General features: G+C 43.5%; 1 protein-coding gene across 1 annotated transcript; it reads right to left on the reverse strand.

Annotated features, from left to right (window-relative positions):
* Positions 1-289: 289 nt before the first annotated feature.
* LOC122715871 (paired box protein Pax-6) lies at positions 290-9,898 on the reverse strand. Its single transcript, XM_043938409.1, has 4 exons — positions 9,803-9,898; positions 4,917-5,206; positions 1,440-1,527; positions 290-753 (listed from the first exon to the last, which is right to left on the reverse strand). Exons 1-4 carry the CDS (start codon positions 9,873-9,875, stop codon positions 290-292), a joined length of 915 nt encoding a protein of 304 aa, XP_043794344.1. The 5' UTR covers positions 9,876-9,898.
* Positions 9,899-21,675: the final 11,777 nt, after the last annotated feature.

Raw genomic sequence — 21,675 nt, forward strand, 5'->3', positions numbered from 1 at the left:
TTGCGTTTCGTACAACAATCCAAATAATGCACGAACGAAATTCTTGGGAATTCAAATTCTCTCCTGTTCTTCGTATCCCCCCACTCTCCACTCACTTATTATCCATCATCCATGATTTCACCTCCCTATTGTTTCGCTACGAAGTCAAGGCATCGGCGTCTAAATCCCGTGAATCACCGACATCTTCGGAAAAAAAAAAAAGAGAAAAAAAAACATTCATCTACCATACCACCATACCCGCAAGTTTATTTACATCAGGCTATCCATAAATTCTCCATATATTTCACAGTTAGTTATCCACCTTGCGTAAAACCTCCTCCGCCTTCACTCTCAACACCTCCGCGCTCTGCCGCCTGATCTCGTCGTCGGACGAGGCCGAGTCTTCCTCCTTGTCGTGCTTCGAGCTCAAATTTTGCGGGAGGTTCTGCACACCGAGGTTCAACGGGTGTCCAGGTATGTGCGTCCCTAGCGTGTGCCCGTTCACGTTGTTGTGGTTGAGGGTCGAGGCTGGGTTGAGTCCGACCGGGAGGACCGTGCTCAGCGAGGCCAGGTTCTGCGGAAGGGGTAGGCCGATGTACTGCGAGAGTATGGCGTGCAACGGGGGCAACTTTGGCGCGCTGGCCGGCCACGGCGGTGGGAACACCGGCGGGATGAACCAGGGAAAGGCACCCGCTGGTCCTCCCGATGGATCCGCACCTGGCACACCGCCGGCGGTTTGGAGCAGGCGGGCGTGAAGGGACAGCTCGTTGACACCTGCAATCACACCGTTTTTGCACCGATTTTTAGTTCGTTGTTTCGAAGTTTTTTCTTTTTTCTTTTTTTTTTTTCGAACCCCGCCACGGGGTTGCTGCTTCGAAGGGAGAATTAGCATTTCGCGATCCAACTGCGTCTTTGTCTTTTCCATCGTTTGTCCAGAATCAATTGGCTGTTGGGAATCAAAGGAGGAGTGGCTCTGATCCGTGGTGTTTGTTCTATCATGGACATGTTCTCTCCCTCGTCTCGGTTTTATCGAGATCCGCGTCCCTTGTTTTACAGCGATTCGATGGAACTTGGAGAGAGAAAAAAAAACTTTTTTCTTTTCTTTTCTTTTTTGGATAAATACTTCGGTTTCGATCTTTCGTGGTGTTACGTGGCGTACGTAAGATCTTATTGTTTCGTCAAAGGACGATTTAAAAAAGTGGTTTTAGAAAGGAAATTCGAAACCTCTTGTTCATTTAATTATGGAACGAGTTTCACGGAACTCGACGATCGAATATCCGATGAAAAATTAAACGATCAAAGTTCGCGATACCCGACACTGAAATTAAATGTAATTGGCGTCGATTTCATCTTCCCTTGCAGTTCCCCGTCTTCTCGCGTATTAATCAAACAGGCCACGTGATTCGCAGTTGAATCGGAAAATCGAAGATTCTAAAAACGAATATTAGTTAGTAGCTTACCACTCTGCTCCACGTGCATGAAATTCGTATCCCTTCCGAGCACTTTTTCCTTCTTACGCCATTTCGCGCGTCGATTTTGAAACCAGACCTGAAACCGGAATAAAACAAAAAGAATCGGTAAATCGGTTGAAACCTTGGATTTAGATCTCAAATAAAAAAATAAAACTGGTTAAAAAGATTAGGAAATGAAATGAGGTAGCGGATAATGGGTGATTTTCATTCGAAAAACTGTCCCGACGCAATTTTCACCATCCCCTTTTATCCCTGAAGGGAAGGGAGGGAGAGGGGATGACAATCGTCGCGCAAAACGATCGAATTATTTCTTGGAAGAAAATACGCGCGAGCGACGCATGAGAACCCCAAGCGGCCGTATCAGAACCAGCCAACAAAAGCTTGCTCTCGAGGTTGATTAAGCTAATTGTTAACAATTATCCTGATTTCCTCCGTACCCCCGAGTGGAAGCAACCCCTGCCCTCGCACCTCGCCGCCCCTTCGAAAACCCCTGGCGCACCGTCACCGCTGGCCCCGTTGCCGGTATAAATGCTTTCGCTTTCCGCCTGGGCTGCTCTGATTTTTCGTGGCCACCGCCAGACCCCGCGAGAAACAGACGGAGGACGAGGGAGATTGCGTTTTACATCCTGCCTCTATTGTGCGGAAAATCCAGCCCTCTTTTCAGCCAATAGACAACGTCCGTTTGCGGATCGATCCGATAACGCGTTGATCGTTCCACGATGCTTTTCCGTCCTTCTCGCTCTCGAAATTTTCACCCGTTTTTTCGTTTGATTTCGGAATGATCGAGCTCAGTCAACGAGAATGAACGAACCAGTATTATATATTGTGTAATAAATAATTATTATCGAAGCGAAGGGCGGAGGAGAAAGAATAGAGAGATCGTAATTGACGAGTGTAACGAGGTTTGGTCGAAATATTTTTAAAGAGAAATTAGGAATATCTTGGTCGAGATTGTAAAAGTTGGGAAAATGACTTGGAACGTTCGGTTGAACGGAGGAGGAGCACGGAGGAGGAATGGAAAGAGGAGGACGTCGCGAGACCGGGGCAGGAAATTCAATTGCCTAATTGCTGTTAATTATTTAATCGCTCCTGAATACCCCGCTAACGCCTAAGTGCTCGCAAACCTTGCAGCGCGTCGTTTAACCGACCCAACGTGAACCCGAAAGTTTGAATCCCCCTGTCTCGGTCCGTGCAATCTCGGTGTAACGTTTCCACCACCGTCTCCACCGCAAATTTCCTGTCGACGCTCTCTCTTACTTGTTGAAAGCACCGAGCACATAACATTTTTCCATCTTGAATTCCACGATTTCCATCTACCCCGATAAAATAATACGTATGTACGAGCGTATGTACGTAAAAAAAAAAAAAAAAATATCATTTTCGAACGATGGAAACGTCTTTTCTTTCTCGATCGACGCGATATAAAAAGCGAGAATAAGAATCGATGTACAACAAACGTCGTGACGAAAAAGCGAAAGCGAGATATAAGCCAGACGCGACAAGTCTGTTACGCTGGAAATGGGAAACGGGGCAGAAACGATTCGCGATTCCATTACCATCGGGTCCGATCGACGATCGAACGCGATACATCGGCCGGCCATTAATACCGAAAAATGGGTAATTTCGCATCTGGAATTGAGGGCGGCGTGGGAGGAGGAGTAGCGGAGGATTTCCTAGATTGAAATAAAGTGGCCGTGGCACCACTGCGCCGCGGCGGATCATTTAGCGGTTTTGTCGAGCGACGGCCAATTGCCGGCATTGTCGCTTGGCTGTACCACAATGGGCCAATCGGAATGCTCTCTGTCTCTTTTCAACTCCACGCCACCCTTCGACGCCGGCTCCATCCATGCGACCCTTCTCTCTATACTCTACATACACACTCGCACACATGTTCGTATATCTATATATATATATATATATATCGATACATATAGATACATATATATATATATACATACATCTCTTTCTTGCTCTTCCTCCCTCTTTCGCGATCAACCCTTCTTCCGTCTCGCTCCGATTTACCCTATCCAGCCGGTTCCGTTCTTCGTTTCCTCGTCACGCGCACACACGAGGGTGTCACACGATGGTTACCTACGCTAATCGAGTAACCGATTTCCATCCATGGAAAAGTCATAATTTATGGGAGCGCGCGGCCAATACCCCCGCGGTTCACACCCTCGACATCGTCGCCGTCGTCGTCGTCGTCGTCGTCGTCGTCGTTGTGCCGATTCCACGTCACGTAATCCGTATTACGTTTCGTGGATGATTAACAACGCGATAATTCGGATGGAGGGGTGGAGCCCGAGGCTGATATTCATCGATGGTCGATAATAGAATCAAAGGAGTGAGAACATTTCCACCGGGAGAATTTTCTTTTTTTTGGAAGATAAAGTGCATTCGTAAGGGATGAAAAAAAAAAAATGAACGAATATGCGTCGACATCGACTACTTCGTTTCCCGTACCGTTTTTTAAATCGAAGTTTAATCGACCTAACGGGAAATGTTCGAGCCATAAAGAAACGCGTTAAAATATCGTGTCGAGATGCGTTTTCCTTTGAACTTTAGAGCTGATCAAACGGTTTATCGGTTCGAAAATTACAATTTCGCAAATTATGCATCCCTTTCCTTTTCTATTTCCCCTATTAACTGATTATAATTATAATACTTTTCTTTTTTTTTCGTCTCTTCGTGATTTTTCTTTTTTGGTTTTTTTTTTTTGTCTCTCTTCACTGACGTCAAAATATATATACAGCTGATGCTCTCTCACGACCATTAAAAGGCGAGGCTGGAAAATAATTTCAAAGCAGATTACGACCCCGTACGCTCTTTACCGTTCGACTGGCTCGTATGAAATTAATCCCCGTAGCACGAGTATGGTCTGGCGCGTCTTTCGCGAAATTACAGACGTCGAAGAGGAGCGGTAGATTTTCAGTACAATAGTGTGTAATTAGTTGAGAGGCCCACGCTGAGGTTGCGCCTCGTTCGGCAACGGTTTTCTACGCTTTGAATATCATCGCTTGAAAATCTCGCGCCGCATCTCGTTCATCTTTACGAAAACGATTTCAATCGTGTTCACAATCGATCGTATTTTAGTTAATACATTTAAAAAGATACGATAACGATACGCGTATCTCGTTCTAGATTCTCAGCACGGAAATATCGAATTTATTGCGGTATTTATTCGAAAGGAACGTCGTAAGTATTTAATTACAACGACGAATGTTATAAATATAATCTTACAATTATATACGTATTTCGAATATTTCGTTTCAATTTCTTTAGATCACACGAATACGTATATCAAACGTAACGATGTCTCATTTTCTTGAACATTTTTACATTTTTCTTTGCCCGTATGCTCGATAAAATTCATCGTATCAACGATAATAATCTCAGAAAAATCCTTAAGCGTTAAACGAAGAAAGAAAAAGTATCGATGCGTTTCAATCGGTTAATTGAACTCACCTGCACCCTAGCCTCGGACAAATCCAATCGCATCGCGAGCTCTTCCCTGGTGAACACATCTGGATACTGAGTGTTCCCGAACGCCTTCTCGAGCTCGTGCAGCTGGTACGTGGTGAACGTGGTACGGGATCTTCGAACCTTGCGCGGCCGATCCGATTCTCCCAGATTCAATCGATCCGACTCGCCCAGGTTCAAAGGATCGTGAAGGGAATCGTTCATTTGATGGTCGCTCAGGTGGCCGAGTTCCGTGTCCCCGGCATCACCGATCGCATCGGACGACGTCGCGTGATCTGAGAACAACAAAGAAGTGTAATTCACCTCGATCTCGAATTCGAATCGATTCGAGTGTTTTTCTTCCCCCTTCCCTCTTCCATCAACCATTTCCATTCGTCACCATCCGTTTACCATTATCAAAAATCGTTTACCAACCATTTTCCCCTTCGAGAGATCGAGTTCGAAAATCGAATAGGAAGAGTAAAGAAGGCGTCGATCGAGACGGCATACGAAACGACGATTGTTAACGATGTACCGTTACCGATATCTATGTACCGTCCTCGATGTATCGCCGACGCACGTAGAACGCGTAGGACGGCGGAAAACAGGAACGGAACGGATGGTGTTAAAAGGCTGGGGACGCGTATCGAAGCTCGAATAGAATACGCGTATCAAACGATCGCGTGGACCTTCGATACTTGAACGAAAGAGAGGATCGGGGCGATTAAGCTAAATCGTCCGCGCTGCCAAAACGAAATTGACGTCCCGCTGATATATACAGGGGAGGCAGAGGGGGCAGAGGGAGGGCGAGGAGCAGCGAGGAAAGCCGGGGCGGGAGGGGGGGGGGCGTGCGGGGCGGAAGGGTTGGAGATGCTGCGGGGTCGGTGTGGGTGCAATTTCATTTTTAAGCCGTGCAACGACTGGCGCCGATATACGCCCGATATACGGCGATCATGTCCGATCGGCGGATTTGCCAATTTTAAGCCTCACCCGGCGCTTCATTTTTTTGTACATCCGCCTATATACGAAATATAACGCATCGATGCGAGTCTATACATTATACGTACATACGGTCAATAGTACTTAAAAACCGTTGCCAGTCAGTGATTAGCAAATATCACGAGTGCATGTACGTACACCGTGTGCCTCCACCTCTCCCTTCCCCTTGTGTGTGTATGTGTGTGTGTGTATGTCACGATGCAACCTACCCTTGCACCTAGCCAACCTTGCACACGCTCTCGTTTCTCCAACCCTTCCTTCTTTCTCCCGCCAACTTTTATTGCCTCTTTTATTGAACCCCCCTCCCCTCCTTCCCCCCCCTTTTTTTTTAACGCTCCCTCTTTCTATTTTTCTTTGTATCCGCTTCGTCTCGTATTTCCTATATGAATATCGACATCGGGCCGAGTTTAAACGGCTCATTAGAGTAAACTGCGCGTGCAAAATACAGTGCAGTGTTCTTTTTTCTTTTTTTTTTTTTTTAATCTGCAACTTCGAAACGATTCTTATAAATACGGTTTAGAAGCACGTGTTGATAATACTATTGGTCGACTCGCGAGAAAGGAGGGATTACCGATAAGATGCGAAGGAATGCGATCGAAGGAAATTACGTATCTCGTAATCGACTCTTTACACGTGGACTCTCATCGCTCGTCTAAAATCGTGAGATCTTTTCGACGAAGGGGAAGAAGGAATTTATCGAGTGAAAATTTCACAAATTCGCTCGTACATCGTCGAATCTAAAATCTATCTTCCGCTCCGCTGTGAGTAATATTTTGATATGTCGTATCGTTCATTCGATAGGAACTACTCGTCTAATTTGATTAATCTCACATTATCGTCTAATTAGTTTTGGGGACGCTTTTGATCTCGCCAACAGGGATCTATATCGGCCACGATGCCGACTTCGACGGAAGTTTCAATATCGGTTCTCTCGTATCCCGCGCACGATTCCCCATCATCCTCTTACACACGTTTGCTTGAACTAATTAGACACGCATCCACTACTCGTGCGTAATAACGTTAATCCTACTTTTCGGTGCCGCTTTAACCGGCAGTTGTGATAAATTGCGAATGAAGCGAATCATTAGAATTGGCACGCATGCCGGCTGCGTTCATAGACGGAGTAAGAGAAAGACGGGATACGTGCGTGTACGTGTGTGCACGTAATCGCACTAACATTTACGCAAACAACGTACGGATAATCCGCGATGAATAGAGAGATTTTTATGTTTTCATGCTAGGGCACAATGGGGCACCCACTTGATGCCTAACTCTCCGCTGCTTTTTATTAAATCTACGACCCACCGATAGGGGTTGCGCCGGGGAGGGTGGCCCGGAAAGGCAATTCGCGGCGCGAAATTAAAGATTTATTTACCGTGCCCGATGACCACATGTCTCGAAGCTTGCTTGCCCGAACGACACGAGACGCTAATTTCTCTTCTTTGATTGAAATTATTTTTTTAAACTCTCCTGGCGGTATGGCGCATTTTTGATTTTTTATTTGGAAATTTTTCCTTTCTCTTTGTGTGATGTAAGAGTGTTGACCCTATCGATGATGATTACAGCGATTAATCGTGAAAAATCTTGGAACATTTATCATCCATATTATTTATTGCCTTGCGTTTGAAAATCGAAGGAGATCGAATCGATCGTTAACAGACGTTAATTAACAGACGGTGGATATTTTGTACGATTAAAGAATGTCTTAACACGTATAAATTCTTGGCGAATCTTCTCGACGAAAAAATGATTTAACAGGCTTAACTTAGAGAAGGGAAGAAAGAAGAAGATGGCGCGGATCGCGAAGAAAAGAAAAGTTCATACGAACGAGCACAATTTGAAGAAACAAAAATATCTCGATTGATATCCATTCGTTCGATGATTTCTCTAGACACTGGCGATCGACGACGAATCGAATGTGTCTATCTGTAAGCGAAACCCGGGAAACCGTATCAATGGACACTCGATGCACGGCTATCGTCAGACGCATTAATTATGTTAGACGATTGTACGATCGAAATCCGCAAACACATCCTGATTTCTGCACGCCACAATCGGGACGGGCCAATAATCGGTCCACCTGTATACAGTGATCATCCGACTATATGTGTGTGTATGTGTGTATGCCTACTTGTGTATCCATTCCGTGTACCACGGAACTCGCATAAGCAAGAAACCAAATTCGTCGAGCTACGTATGAAAATTCGATCGAAGTAGTGGTAACGGTGTTAATTAACAAGGTGAGATAGGTGAGGAAACGAAACGAAGAATCGTATTTATAAATGCCTTGGTAAAGTTTCCTTTGTTTCCGCTGTATTCGCTACACGGTACAACGAGTTCTTCCTGGACAAGATATATATCGGTGGAACGGATTACACAAGGTCCGGCTTTACGTTGAAAATCTAATAAAATCCTTAAGAGGGTTTACGGGTAATACGTTCACCGCTAAACTGGTCCGGATAATCCTTTACGGAGCAAAAAACTGGCGTATCTTGGTGGAAATTTAATAAGTGTAGCTTTACGCGGGTTGATTAATCTTTTATGGCGTATCAAAGTATGAAGTATCTGAATATCGAGGTATCTGAAACAGCGGCTATTTTTTTTTTCTTTTTTTACCACGATTCACGTGGCTACTGATCAAAAAAAAAAAAAGAAAGAAAGAAAGAAAGAAAGAAACAGAAACAGAAAGATATTCGTATCGTAATCGTTTCGTATTCTTGTAATTGAAGGAAGGAAAATGCCGTTTCTTCTTTGTAACGTGTTAATCGTTAACGTCGCACTTTAAACCGTCTTTTGATGTCGTGCAATTGCAAAAGCGTGAGTAAGTGGGAGGGAGGGAGGGGGAGAAGGGGGAAGGGGGAAGGGGATCTCGTATATAGAAACGCCATAATTTATCGCGAAACAGCGGCACGTGGCGCGGAATTAGCGATATTACGCGTAATCATGGTTTTCTTGAGAAATCCATTGTTGCATATATTTTAATGAAATAATTGCGTGTTCGTGCGTTTGTACGACTCGCGTGGAAAATAAGCTCGCAAACAAGTGTTCGCATGCGGCGCACGGAGTGAGTAGCTCGCGTGCCGTAAGCCACGTCGTAAATTTACATCGTACCGTTGATCGTCGGTACAGATTCGAACCTCGACCTAATTAGCCTTTTTTACGCTCACGATAATTAACGTAATGCGCGCGTAACGAATCGGGAGCTTAGAAAAAAATGTGATTTTTAACGTGGCCGTTGTTTTCGCGTTTTCATACGCGCGAAGCGATGAAGCGTGAGCGGGGTAAGGGGAAGGGATGGGAAGGAACAGATCGATCGATGGCCGATCGATGTTAACGATTTTAAAAATCGGTAGAACTCCATTTGCTAAATTGCCACACAATTACGAAGGTCTATCTGATGCGGTGGTCTCGATGGGTTAAGATAGATAACCCACTTTGTTTTAGTTAGAAGGAAAATTATATTTTTTATCGCAATCGCGGCCCGATCGATGCGACAGCAATAAAATGTTGGTAAATGAGACCTTAGTTTACTTAACGATATTAGATATTAGATAATAATGCAATATTGCTCGCCGAGTTTATTGGCGGCACGGCGCGCGGCTATTTTGCGGCGAGTAAATAGAAACTAGCAAGCCACGAACGCTTCTGAATGTCACAGACATTTTAAAAATGGTAATTACCTCTTAAGTATATTAAAATTACGTTAAACGAGTCGGGAAAAATAGCGACGCTTACTCGTATCCGATTAATCGAATTCTAATTACTTAATGAAAACGATATTCGACGCGATCTTTCACGCGATTATTGAAGAAAAATAAAAAATAGAAATAAAAATGAAAATAAAAATAAAAAATATAAATAACACGAACGCGAGAAATACAGAACAGCCTTACCTTCATCCTTCCCGTGTCCCAATATCTGGTCGATGCTGTACACGTTCCTCTTTTGATTATACGTTTGTGCCATATTTAACGAAGGTGAGATCACTTGTGTGCAACTTTCGTCGAAAGATAATCGGAAACGGTGTTTTATTCACGAGAATTCACTGAAAAGAGAGGTACTCTCCCGTCTAGGATATCCCGGAGAATGGAGAAAATCGTATTTCCCGCTGTCCCTTCCGCGGACAGATGGAGCTTCGTGGAAGAACGTCCTTTTGGCGCGAGCAAAAGAAAATAAACGTACACGTTATGTACACGTATGTAGAATATCGAAATAATTTGATTACACGCGTGAGGAAAAACTGAATGAACGGAAGCGCGAATCGAAGGATAATGAGACGGAGAAAGGGAAAAAAGAGAAGGAGAACGACGGAGCGTCGATGTTCCACGCGTGACTCTCTCACTTCGAAAAGAAAATGCGTCAATCGACGGCGCACCACGAACTGGCTCGTCGGACATGAAAGCAGCCCTTAATATCGCATACAGCCGCCCCACCTCGCAACCCCTAACACCGCCATATTAGCCTCCCCGCCAATGAGGGCGCACGCTTCTCACCCAAAGCCACCCCGTACTCGGGGGTTGAATGAGACCTGGGCGGGGAATATTTTGCCCTTTCCGCGTAAATCCCCGGATTTTTTTCCACCTCCTCTCCTACCCCCTCCTACTTCTCAGAGTTCTTCCTTCTTCTATCCGATCCTCTTTCTCTCTATCCCCATCTTCGTTCCTTCTGCCCTCGTCCCGTATTTCCGTCCCTTTGTCTCTCTTTCCTACCCTATCTTTCTCGCTCCCACCAATTCGTATTCGATCCATCGACGCGATGTTTCTTCTTCTTCTCTCGTCGAAATGTGAGATTATTTACCGCGTCTTCAGATGTACGCCAATTCTTCTGGATCGCGATTAATTTCCTCCCTCTTCTTCTTCTTCTTCTTTCTCTTCTTCTTTCTCTTCTTCTTTTCTTCTTCTTCTTCTTCTTTCTCTTCTTTTTTCTCTTCTTCTTTTCTTCTTCTTCTTCTTCTTCTTCTTCTTTTTCTTCTTCTCATAATTTTATCTGACCAAGAACATACCGTTCGAGATTTTTCTTTTTTCCTTTCTCTCTCTCTCTCTTTCTCTCTTTTTCTTCCTCCTTCTTTCTAAAAAAAAAAAAAAAATTCGCACGATATATCATTATACTATTATTCCATCGTAATTATTCATATTAGTCATTCGATTTTTCGAAATTGAAATTTTTATCATAAATCTTTATCACATGGCAACTCGCTTATCTTTTAAAACGTACACCTGGTTGCCTATGACTAATTAAACGGAACCTAACGGAAGCCTCAGGTAAAACCTGGCAAATACTGAAATCCTGCGGCACGGAATATATTTGTGAGAAACGAGGTCGTCGATCGGTCCATTCAAAAACTTTTCGAAAATTTACTTACGATTATCCTTACTTATTCTAAGACAACGCCTTTCTCAACGCGAGGCCTGGTTTTGAAATCAGTAGTCTAATCTCTAAGATGCGGTTAAGGACAAAGACAAAATTGTGGTCCCAAAATCTTAAACGCTCCTGTGTCATTCTGCAACACTTCATTCCTTCTTCTCCTTCGGAAATAATCTGACCCTCATTGTTAATCCAAAGCATCTTTGTCAAAAATTTCAAACCGTTCCTTCGAAAATCGCTGCTTCGTGTCATTTCGGCCATTGCGACGGCCTATTGTTTCCCGATTAAACGTAAATTACATGGAATAATATTTTTTACAATTCACAATGTGGATATTTTTTTTTTAAATAATTAGATATCCACGCGTTTTTAATAATTCTTAAAAAAACAAAAAATTCGAAATCAATTTGACCATTTTAATAATAATTCTATATTCGACAATAATTATTTGATTTTAAGGAATTTTAATAATTTTGTACATTGTTCGAAAACGTAACGTTAGATCGCGTTAGAAGGTAACGCGATAAAGATGGCGGTCGTAAATCGTTATCGGCCAATAAACGAGTTTAAACATCGATTATTCGGATATCTTTCACGCCCAAGAGCGAAATAGTTCGTTCCTCTTAATTTAATGTTTGTCTCCGGCGCGTTTGCGTGTAATTTTACAAAATACGCCAACGTGAACGACGCAACCGTTTAAACGAATTTAACAGGCTTGTACGTTTAACAAAGTCGCGCAATTAAACGGTTAAATTTCATACGTATAATCGGGAAAAATTTGATCGTTACAAGCCTGTTCGTCGATCGAATATTAAATTTCCGGGATTTATTTAACCAAACGGAGTATCTTCCGTCAATCACGTAAAGGTGTGGGTGTACAGTGTGTCGTGTCCCATCCCTCCCCTTTTGTATAGTGGACTTTATAATGCAAATAAACCGTGGCAGAGGGGACAGGAAAAGGGGGTTGGGCCTGGGTCACTGGCTCCGCGTTTCGTCACGCTACAAACCAGATTTTTGGGAATATCGCGGTACCGTATCGCCGGGGAAAAAAAAAAATATCTCTTACACGAATGATTTTGGAAACAGAACGCTTTGTCGACGAGAAACGACGTCATGGTTTTACATACATACGAAAGCAGATTATTCGGTGCAGGGAGGGAGGGGATGGACGATGCATATGAACGCTATATTAAAAAAAAAAAAAAAAAAAAAAAAAAAAAAAAAAAAAAAATAGAAAATTGATCTTGCGCGCGTAAAATGTATCGCGCGGGTTAAAAATCGATCAGAGAACGATGATTTTTTTATGAAACGATATTTTGCGAAATGATTATTATACTCGATGTAATGGACAGACGAATAGATATCGTATATATTTTAATCGAGTGAAGTATTTGTTCAAAGTTGAGGAGGAAGGATATAATAGAACGACAATGTGTCAAAGTGTCCTCGCTCGTATCCAAGAAACGATGTGAAAGGATGATCCTCCGCAAGTAGATACTTGAACGGTTAATTCCATACAGATGTTTAACTCTTCTTACCGTAATCGTTGATGATTCCAGATGTGTAGAAAGAAATTAGGAAGGTAATTAGAGATTCCGATTTCGAACATAATTCGATAATCTTAACATTTAGCAAGATTATCGAGTTATTCATTTTCTGATTTAATAAATTATTAATTATTTCGCAAATTATTTTACGAATTCGCTTGTTAACTTACTAACTTTGTGCCAAGTTTTTAATTATTTTAATTATTTATTAAAGCGATACTATTGTACATTTATATAATGACAATTTGCAAATAAATTTACAAATAACGAGATATTTTGCAAATTATTCGCAATAACAAATTTGTTAACGGAACAAATAAAATTTTCTGAGTAAATATTAGAAACTGCAAATCATTTAATTATTCCATATTGACGTTAAATTATAAAATTTAAAAACATGTATGACATGTTGAATTGTCAATTTATTGATATTATTAGTTAATAAATTATCGTACAAAAGGGTCCGGGTAAAAACTATAGGTAAAAACAAGCAGAATTTTTTTCCGAATTCATTTCGACCGACACCGCTTTTGTTTTTTATTTGTTTGCAATGCTCATATATGGAATTGTAAAAAATTAAATAGAGAGGGCCACGATATCGAATGAGATATCGAAAAAGTGATGAGCGAACAATTTTTCAATAAATTTTCAACAAGCAGATCCACGATCGGTAACATAATAACCGATGAATGCCCCGATGAAATGACGTTATGCGAACACTGTCATCTAATTAACAAGAGATTGACAATCAGATAAATTTCCACGAAACTAATTATCCTTTACCCTTGAATCTATTTTCAACCTAGAACTATCTTTGAAAACTCTCCTCCTATCTAACATATAGATAATCTTTGCCTTTAATGAATAAATCGCATTCACTTATACATATATCTAACAAGCAGAAATTATTCACAACTTATATCGTTTCTTTAGATTACATTAACAGACATACCTTAAAGAATGAAGAAGCTTCGACATATTCCGAGCTTGAAGTAGAAACGAATTAAAATTTCTCGCAAAATCAAAAGGAATCCGGCCACGCCGATTAACCGACTTCGTCATCATCGATATACGAACAAAAATCGATGAAGAAAAAACGAAACGAAACCGTGAAACGGACAGTTTCCACCAATTCTCTTGTTCTCTCGTCGATAGTTTTCGTTTCTCGCGAAACGATCGAATAAAAAAAAAAAAAAGAAGAAGAAAGCGGAGCGGAGAGGAGAAGGTGTTCCTTTGATCCGATCGAGATGGAGGGGATTGGAGAGGATAGGAGCTGATAACTCGTGGGTGTAATTGTTATATCACGGATCGAAAGGGGGGAGGGGAGAGGTTGGATGAATAAAGAAGGAGCGAGGAGGAGGAGGAGGAGGAGGAGGGAAAGGGACAGGAAAGGAAGGCATGCGAGGCGAGATTCTACAATAGGCAACATTAAATCTGCAAAAGAGAGGAGATTCAGTGCCGCGCGCGCGACGGTAACGCGTGACGGGGGTTGGGGGACGCGGGGAGGGGGGAAGGGGTGGGATGGAATCGGGCGTAAAGGAAGCAGATACAATTCACAATAGAGCCGACGAACCGGCTCGAAGATCAAACGCAAGCCCCTTGCCAAGAACTACCGACGCGCCTATATAACCGGCGCGCGTCTTCGGGTGTCGAAAGTTCGGTCGTGGCATCGCCTCCCCCTCCCTCTCCCCCCTTCGCGTATTTGCCGGACGACGGCGAGGATACGCGAGGATAACTCGATCGCGAGCGAAACGAACGCGGAGGACGGGGGAAAAAGAAAGGAAAAAGAGGAAAAAGAAACAGGGTGGAAAAAGAAAAAATTTTTATCGCCGAATCTTCCCTGTCTATCAGCTTCACGCTGCGGTAGCATTGTATTTCATTAGCGTTGTGACGAATAATGGGGGAGCGGGGAGAAGGGGGGGGGGGGNCTAGTTTAATTCGAACGAATATAAAAGAGATTCGTTCGTTCATTTCCTTGTTTTCCTGCCTACCTTCATTTCTTTTTTTTTTTTTCCTCGTCCTGTTTTCTATTTTCGCATTTTACATCTCGTTTCTCTCTCTCTCTCTCTCTCTCTCTCTCTTTATACGCTCTTTATACGCCTTTATACGCTTTTGTATACCATATCGAATCGATAATCGAAAAGAAAATCACGCGATCGAACGATCGAATCAAAAGATGTACGTGTACGAGAAGGGAAGAAGGAATTTGACACTTCTGGAGTGGAAAATAGTTTCCTTTGGGAAATATCGAATAATATCAAGATAGAAATTATTATATCGTCGATAATCTAAATTAATCTCGATGTAATTCATTAAGCACCGGAATCGTAACGATAGCGGGTGGACGACGACGGAGGCGGTAGTTAAACGCGTTAATATCGCGTAACAGGGAAATGATATCGATGCTAATGACAAAGAAGATAACGAACGAGGGAGGCGGAGAGGGGTATATATTAAATCAATGTTAAAAGGCATCGGGGAATTACGACGAATGAATGAATATCTGCTTCCTTTCATCGTGAAAAAAAAAAAAAAAAAACGATGGTAGCCAAGGGGTATAAAATCGTTTATCTATGCATCGTGTCGTAGTCCGGCTTATTGGAGCGTGTAAAAACAACGAGATAATACGAGCCTCAAATTGGCCCGCGTCCTTTCTTTTTAAGGAAAGAGGGGGAAGGGGATGGGAGGGTGGAGGGAGGGAGGGAGGGAGGGAGAGAGAACGAGTTTAACGTGGATTCTGTAAGGGAAGTCACGGTATCAAGGACGTAGTTATTATCCCCCGGGGGCACGCGCGTATTGTTACCATCGAATGAACCGGAGAGAACCATTGAATTTTACGAGACAAACGAGGCGAAGACTGCATGTTTAAGCAATCGACGTGGCTCGAATCGAATTGAAGCCAGACGAGAGAGAGAGAGAGAGAGAGAGAGAGAGAGAGAGAGAGAGAGAGAGAGAGAGCAGGAAATAATCGGCGGTTTCGAACGTTTAATCTTACAATTATCGTGCCACTCTTCCCATTCCTATCTGCTTCATCCGTTCGCTGATAAACTCTCTTCGATGCTTATAGATTACAAAACTTTCTTTTTTTTTTTTTTTTTTTTTTTAAAGTAAACTACTCAAAATCCTTTTTTCTCTTCTTTCAGACGAACATTTTATTTTTATCGGATAGAAAAAGATAGGAGAAATCATTTTTTAACGTTTCATCTTCGATAAATAAGTAGATATTAAAATAAGATACTCGCGCGTTTACTTTATCAATCGTTTTATTAAACATTAAGAAGACTCGAACGAGGATAAGAAAAAATTGAAAAGCGAAACAACCTGTATCCTTTCCCAAAATTACCCCGCCCTTTTCTCCTTTCCTTTATTTTTTTTTCTTTCCTCATTTTTCTTTTTTTTTTTTTTTTTTTTTTTGTTTAACGCTCGGATCCTTTTCAAGCGATAACAACGCGGTCGAGCAGCCACGAAGAGGTAGGTGGTCGGGGGTGGACGCTCTTTCGTGGTTGTATATCAGGGGCGTCGCGTTATTGGCCCCTGAGGCGCCACCAGGCTTTGTCGGGTGGCACGCCGCACACCGGATAAACCGAGACCGAAGAACCGCTGACTTTTATGGGATAAACGGGGTAAAGACTACCCCTTTACGTTTCTGTGGACGTGTACCACCACCAACGATCCTTTACGTACGTATACACAACGAAGTAGATTTGTACACGCTGTCTACAAATGAAAGAGTGGCGAAGAAAGAGGTAAAGGGTGGATTACCCAGCTACCGACCTTATCGTGTCACAGTTTTCTCTGCACATATTCCTTCCTTTTTTTCTTTTTTTTTTTTTTTTTTTTTTTTTTTTTTTTTTACGGTATACGAATGTCTTATTTACATACCCAATTAACCTTATTACACGAAAAAGAAATATCACGAGTAGATTACTTTATGAATATATTTAACGTGACAATAATGAATTATTATGCGTTTAATTAAATGATAGTCAAATTGAGGCGCGGCAAAAAATTACGACGCAACAATGCTGCGAGCGTAACTCATAAGTTGCGCGATTGGAAAGAAACGAAAAGTGTTGACGAGACAGTGGGCGAGATTAAAATGTACTTACTAACCGCATAGATGGATAGATCGACAAAAAGGAAGGATAGAGGCAAGGAGATGCTGACTACGCCTCTGCTAAATAAACTAACCCCCGAGGGGGCGGAGGGAAGGATCGGTGGAGGCAGAGAGGGTGGTTACTGCGCACCCCGACGCGGCTGTCGGGATTTTATTAACTTCTGCACAACGACGACGCGCACCACGTTCCGTCCAAACCAGACAGGGACAGAGAAGGCCGAGACCTCGTCTCCGACAAACAGCCAAATAAAGAGACAGTAATTATTGTGTTTGTGCCCGGTTTATTTCTTCGTTGGCCCGTGCCCTCGTCACCCCCTCAATCTCTCCTTGCCGCGCCATAAACTTTAACCTCTATCCCACCCTCTCTATCGTCCGTCTTTATATCTCTATTGCCTCTTCTTTAAAAACCATCGCTCGGGAAAGTATCCGTATCTTAATTAACTCCGTGAAAATTGTACTTTTCAAAAAATTACGCGTCTTCCGCGTATTCTTTTTTAAACGATCCAACAATCACAATTAATTCCCGTTCCCTAATTACTTCGACGCGATCTTTCAACGAACTGAATTATTCACTTCGATACGTTCCCAATTCGGATCACTTAAAATTCCTCCTCCTCTTTTCTTTTTTCTCTTTTTTTTTTTTCTTTTTTTTTTTCAAACATTTAATCAAAGCTCAAAGGGCGGGTCTCTCATCGATCGAATAAATTAGAGAAAATTTCGGTATCAGGGATGCCAATTACGGTTAACGCAGGCAGACGCGATCGAAAGCCTGTAACGAAGGTATGATATTAAGAGGTGAGAATCGACGAGCTGGGTATAAACGAGGCGAATCGCGCGCGCAAAGGCGCATCCCTGTGTCGCATCTGTGTGCACGTGGTACGTGGGTGAGCGGGATTGGATAGAAGGGATTCGTGGATGTTCGAGGAACAGCGGCGGAACATTCGGAAGTCCGATCAGGGCCATTGGCTTTGATCCGTTACGTAGCGTAACCGTGGCTACACGTGGCTGAATACTCCCCACGAGTCCCACCACCGATCCCAGAAGACACCCTCACCACCACCAAAGTCCTCGTCCTCCACCCTGTATTCACGGGGAATTCCAAATGATCGCGAAATAACCGCTCACTTATATCAATTCACCGACTGCTCTTTATAAAGGCGCATTCACGCGTGCCATCCACGAACGATCCATCCCCCTACGCACGTTAAGGACTCTATATCTCGCCCCATCTCGCCCTCCCCTTCCACCCCTCCTCGCGGCGTCCTTCTTCATCGGCCCGCTTCCTTCTTCTTCCCCGTCCCCCTCACGGCCGATCTCTTTCCGCACCCCACTGGTAACCCGGCAAACGATCAAGCCCTCGACGCGACCATCACGGGGACGTCGTCATCGTCGTAGCGCCATACGACCGGTCCAGGGTGACCGATCCCCCTTCCTCTTCCCCTTTTTTTTTTTTTTTTTATTTTCAGACCTAGCAGCTTTTAACGTCGGCCTCGAGGGCCGATCGGGAATTATCTTAGTCAATTAACTTGGACGCGCACCGCGCGCTCTCCCGATTATCGCGCGTTAATCGCTCGTTGAAAGGAGCTGAAAGAGGAGCGGCACTTTGTTCGCGACGTGTGCGCGTTGCCTACGCGTTGGACGTAGTCGTTGAAACGAATGGGGAGGAGGGAATGAACGATTAGTTGAAGAAGAACGATTGGTTCGCATCGATTCTCTCTATCCTCTCTGTTTCTCTTACTTTTCTTCTTCTTTTTTTCTTTATTTTCGCGTCGAAACATCGTTCCAAGGATACGATCCGTATTCGTGTCCGGAAATAGGGAAAAAAAGAAATCGAGCGAGTAAATGTTTTAAACACATCCACGCGCCTCCAAATGGTAAGGTGTATATTGGCGACGATTGGAGCGTGTCGAGGTCGCTGTGATCATCTGAATCTTCGCCATCCAATACACGCGACTCGTTTACGAGCACTTGATACTTACTCGGTACACCGTCAGAACGAAGAAGAATGATCGAATTAACGGGTAGCATCGGTCGGATAGAGTGGAGGAGAACGAGACGCCGATTAGCCGTTGAAGAGGCGGCCGGATAGAGGGATAGCCGAGCTCGAGGAGGAGGCTGAAAATCGACGGGCGTACGAAGAACGAGGAAATGATCGTCGCCGAAAGGATTTCTCCGGCGGTGGGTAACGGCGACGGTGGATTGGTCGGTGGCAGGATTCAGGAGACAATAGGCAGAAGGAACGAAGAGGAAATATAATTGAGCGATTTGAGACGTCGTCGAGGGAGGGCGAAGAAGAGGAGCGAAGGAGAGTTCGGGGGTGCGGAGAAGAAAAGAAGAGGAGACAGGGCCGCCGCGATAAAGTATAATTATTTTCCGATAGAGTGGAAATTATTCGGGAACGAGCGACGAGTTATTGGCGATATTCATACTTTTATTAAACGGCTCTCTCTCTCTCTTTCTCCTTCCACCTTTTTCCCTCCTCCGCGTTCCATCCCTTTTCCGTCGCCCCTCCTCGACTGGCACCCCTCTCTTCCCTTTCCTTTCTTCTTTTTTCTTCTTCTTCTTTTTTTTTCTTTTTTTCTTTTTTTTTTTTCTTTCTTTCTTTTTTTACTTCAGCGTCGATCGGAGATGTATAGCCGGCACTCACGGCAAATTAAGCCCTCTGCTACTATTTTATTCCATTGTCCTTCCGGTCGAGGAGGAGGCCGCGATTCTGTGGCCAATCGCCGAGAATGTAATTACCCGGCTCTCCTCGTTTGTCGTGATGCGAATAACAACGATATGTCTGCCGGTGTAATCGCTTAAATAATTAGTTCCGACGATTAATCAGGCTTTTTAGTAATCGTCACCGGGAATATCAGTGACAGGAAATTTCATTATACCCTTGTATAGGGGCTGCCCGTTCCTGAGCCAGCCTCTCTCTGTTGTTCGCCGGAGAGTTGTTCGGCCGATGAGAATCGGAATTCGGGACTCGAAAGTCGATTCAACGGTTAACGAAGAAGAACAACGGATACTTTTCGTTGTCACATCGATGACGAATCCGAGTGGGTGCTCGAACGAGAAAAATACTCTATACGTATTATCGTCTCTTCCCCTCTCCCTCGTCAAAGCGAGCTCATCGACCGATTCGTCGGTATCCAACAGGTTTCTTCGCTCCTATCGCTTATGCCCCCGGTTAATAGGGGACGATTTCGATTTCGGAATAATCCGCAAGAAATGAAACGGGACACACCTTCGCGTGATCATCGTACGTTAACCCGCGTGTCTATCCACCTTCCTTCCTTCCTTCCTTCCTTCCTTCCTTCCTGTTTCCATACCATCTTCTTACTTTATAAAAGCGGACGATCCTCGTCCTGCCGATGACACGTTGATAATGATACTCCGCAGCTATTCAAGAACGAGTAACATTGTTAACTTTGCAATAAAGCCGGGGTGATACCGTCAGCCGAGGGGTGAAAGAGGAAGATGAGGGAGAGGGAGAGGAAGGATAGGAGGATAAGCAAGACGAGAGAGAGAGGGAGGGAGGGAAGGAAGGGGAAGGAGGTTCCGGAAGACGAGCAGAGGGAAAGGGAGGGATGGATAAAGCAACACACAGAAAGCGAGATATTCCATTGTAACGTAAGGGATGATAATAGGTTGACATCTGCACTCAGCAGCCCCCGGTTCCAGCAGCTCGTTGGAAACGCAATTAATATTCGTAATTATGCCACATCCCCACCTACGCTCCACTTCTAGACCTCCTCTCAGCCCGTTCGTTGCTTTCTATCCAATGCTTCGTCTACGTATTCCACGGCTTACTTTCCCAGTCCCGTCGAAGAAACGGGAATTTAACGAGATAAGTTGCAATCACGACATCGGCAAGGTATTAATTTCTTTTTTTTCTTCTTCTTCTTCCTCTTCCTCTTCCTCTTTCATTTCGTCTCTTTCCTCCTTCATAACGAGCGGGTGAGAGGTGGATAGACAAGGAAGAAAGATTACGCGGAGGTGTACGTAAATTTCTTCGATTCGATTAACCGTTGGAAAAAAGATTTTCATCCTTTCGAGACTTATTTTTATTTTTTACGACGAATACAATACGACACGATACTTGTCTACTAGCGGAGGATGAAAAAAGTTTTTCTGCAGTTTTTTGCAGAAGAAAGAAAATTCACGTGATTTCGATTTTTCGAAAAGATTTCCCGGTGGAAAAAAAATGCATGCTTCGTTCCATTATCCTTTACGTACACAAATTTTCGGTTAAACGAATTTTTTGATGATATCGTTAAGATTAAATTTTGTTGTTACGTTTTATATAATCATCTCGATCTTATCGTGTATGTATATATTTAAATATATTTGAACGAGCTGATAAACTGGTCGTGTCCGTGATGGAATACACGATTAGCAGGAACACGGGCGCAAACCAAGGAACATTAGGCAAATGTTACGGAGGCGCACCGGTTTCACTCGGTGTGTTCCCTGACCGACCTCGTTACTAAACAATAATGGAGTCGGGATTTATTTGCGGTATTGAGGTAGCCCTCCGTTCTTCCAACCCTACTAAAAACTGTCACGTTCAGCTTACCGCCCGCTGTCCCTTCTAATTGCCAACGAGGCATACAAAATCGATCGATACGTCGAAGATGATCCTGATGATCCTAACGCGTTCGTTATTTTTCACCTTTCAATCGTCTAAAAGGTCTTTAACTTTAACTTTCCTATCGAGACATAATCCCATTGGTCATTTATCGCGTTTGAA

The sequence above is a fragment of the Apis laboriosa genome, unplaced genomic scaffold (genome assembly GCF_014066325.1).
Source record: "Apis laboriosa isolate Shangri-la unplaced genomic scaffold, ASM1406632v1 scaffold40_cov151, whole genome shotgun sequence".
Lineage (NCBI taxonomy): Eukaryota > Metazoa > Arthropoda > Insecta > Hymenoptera > Apidae > Apis > Apis laboriosa.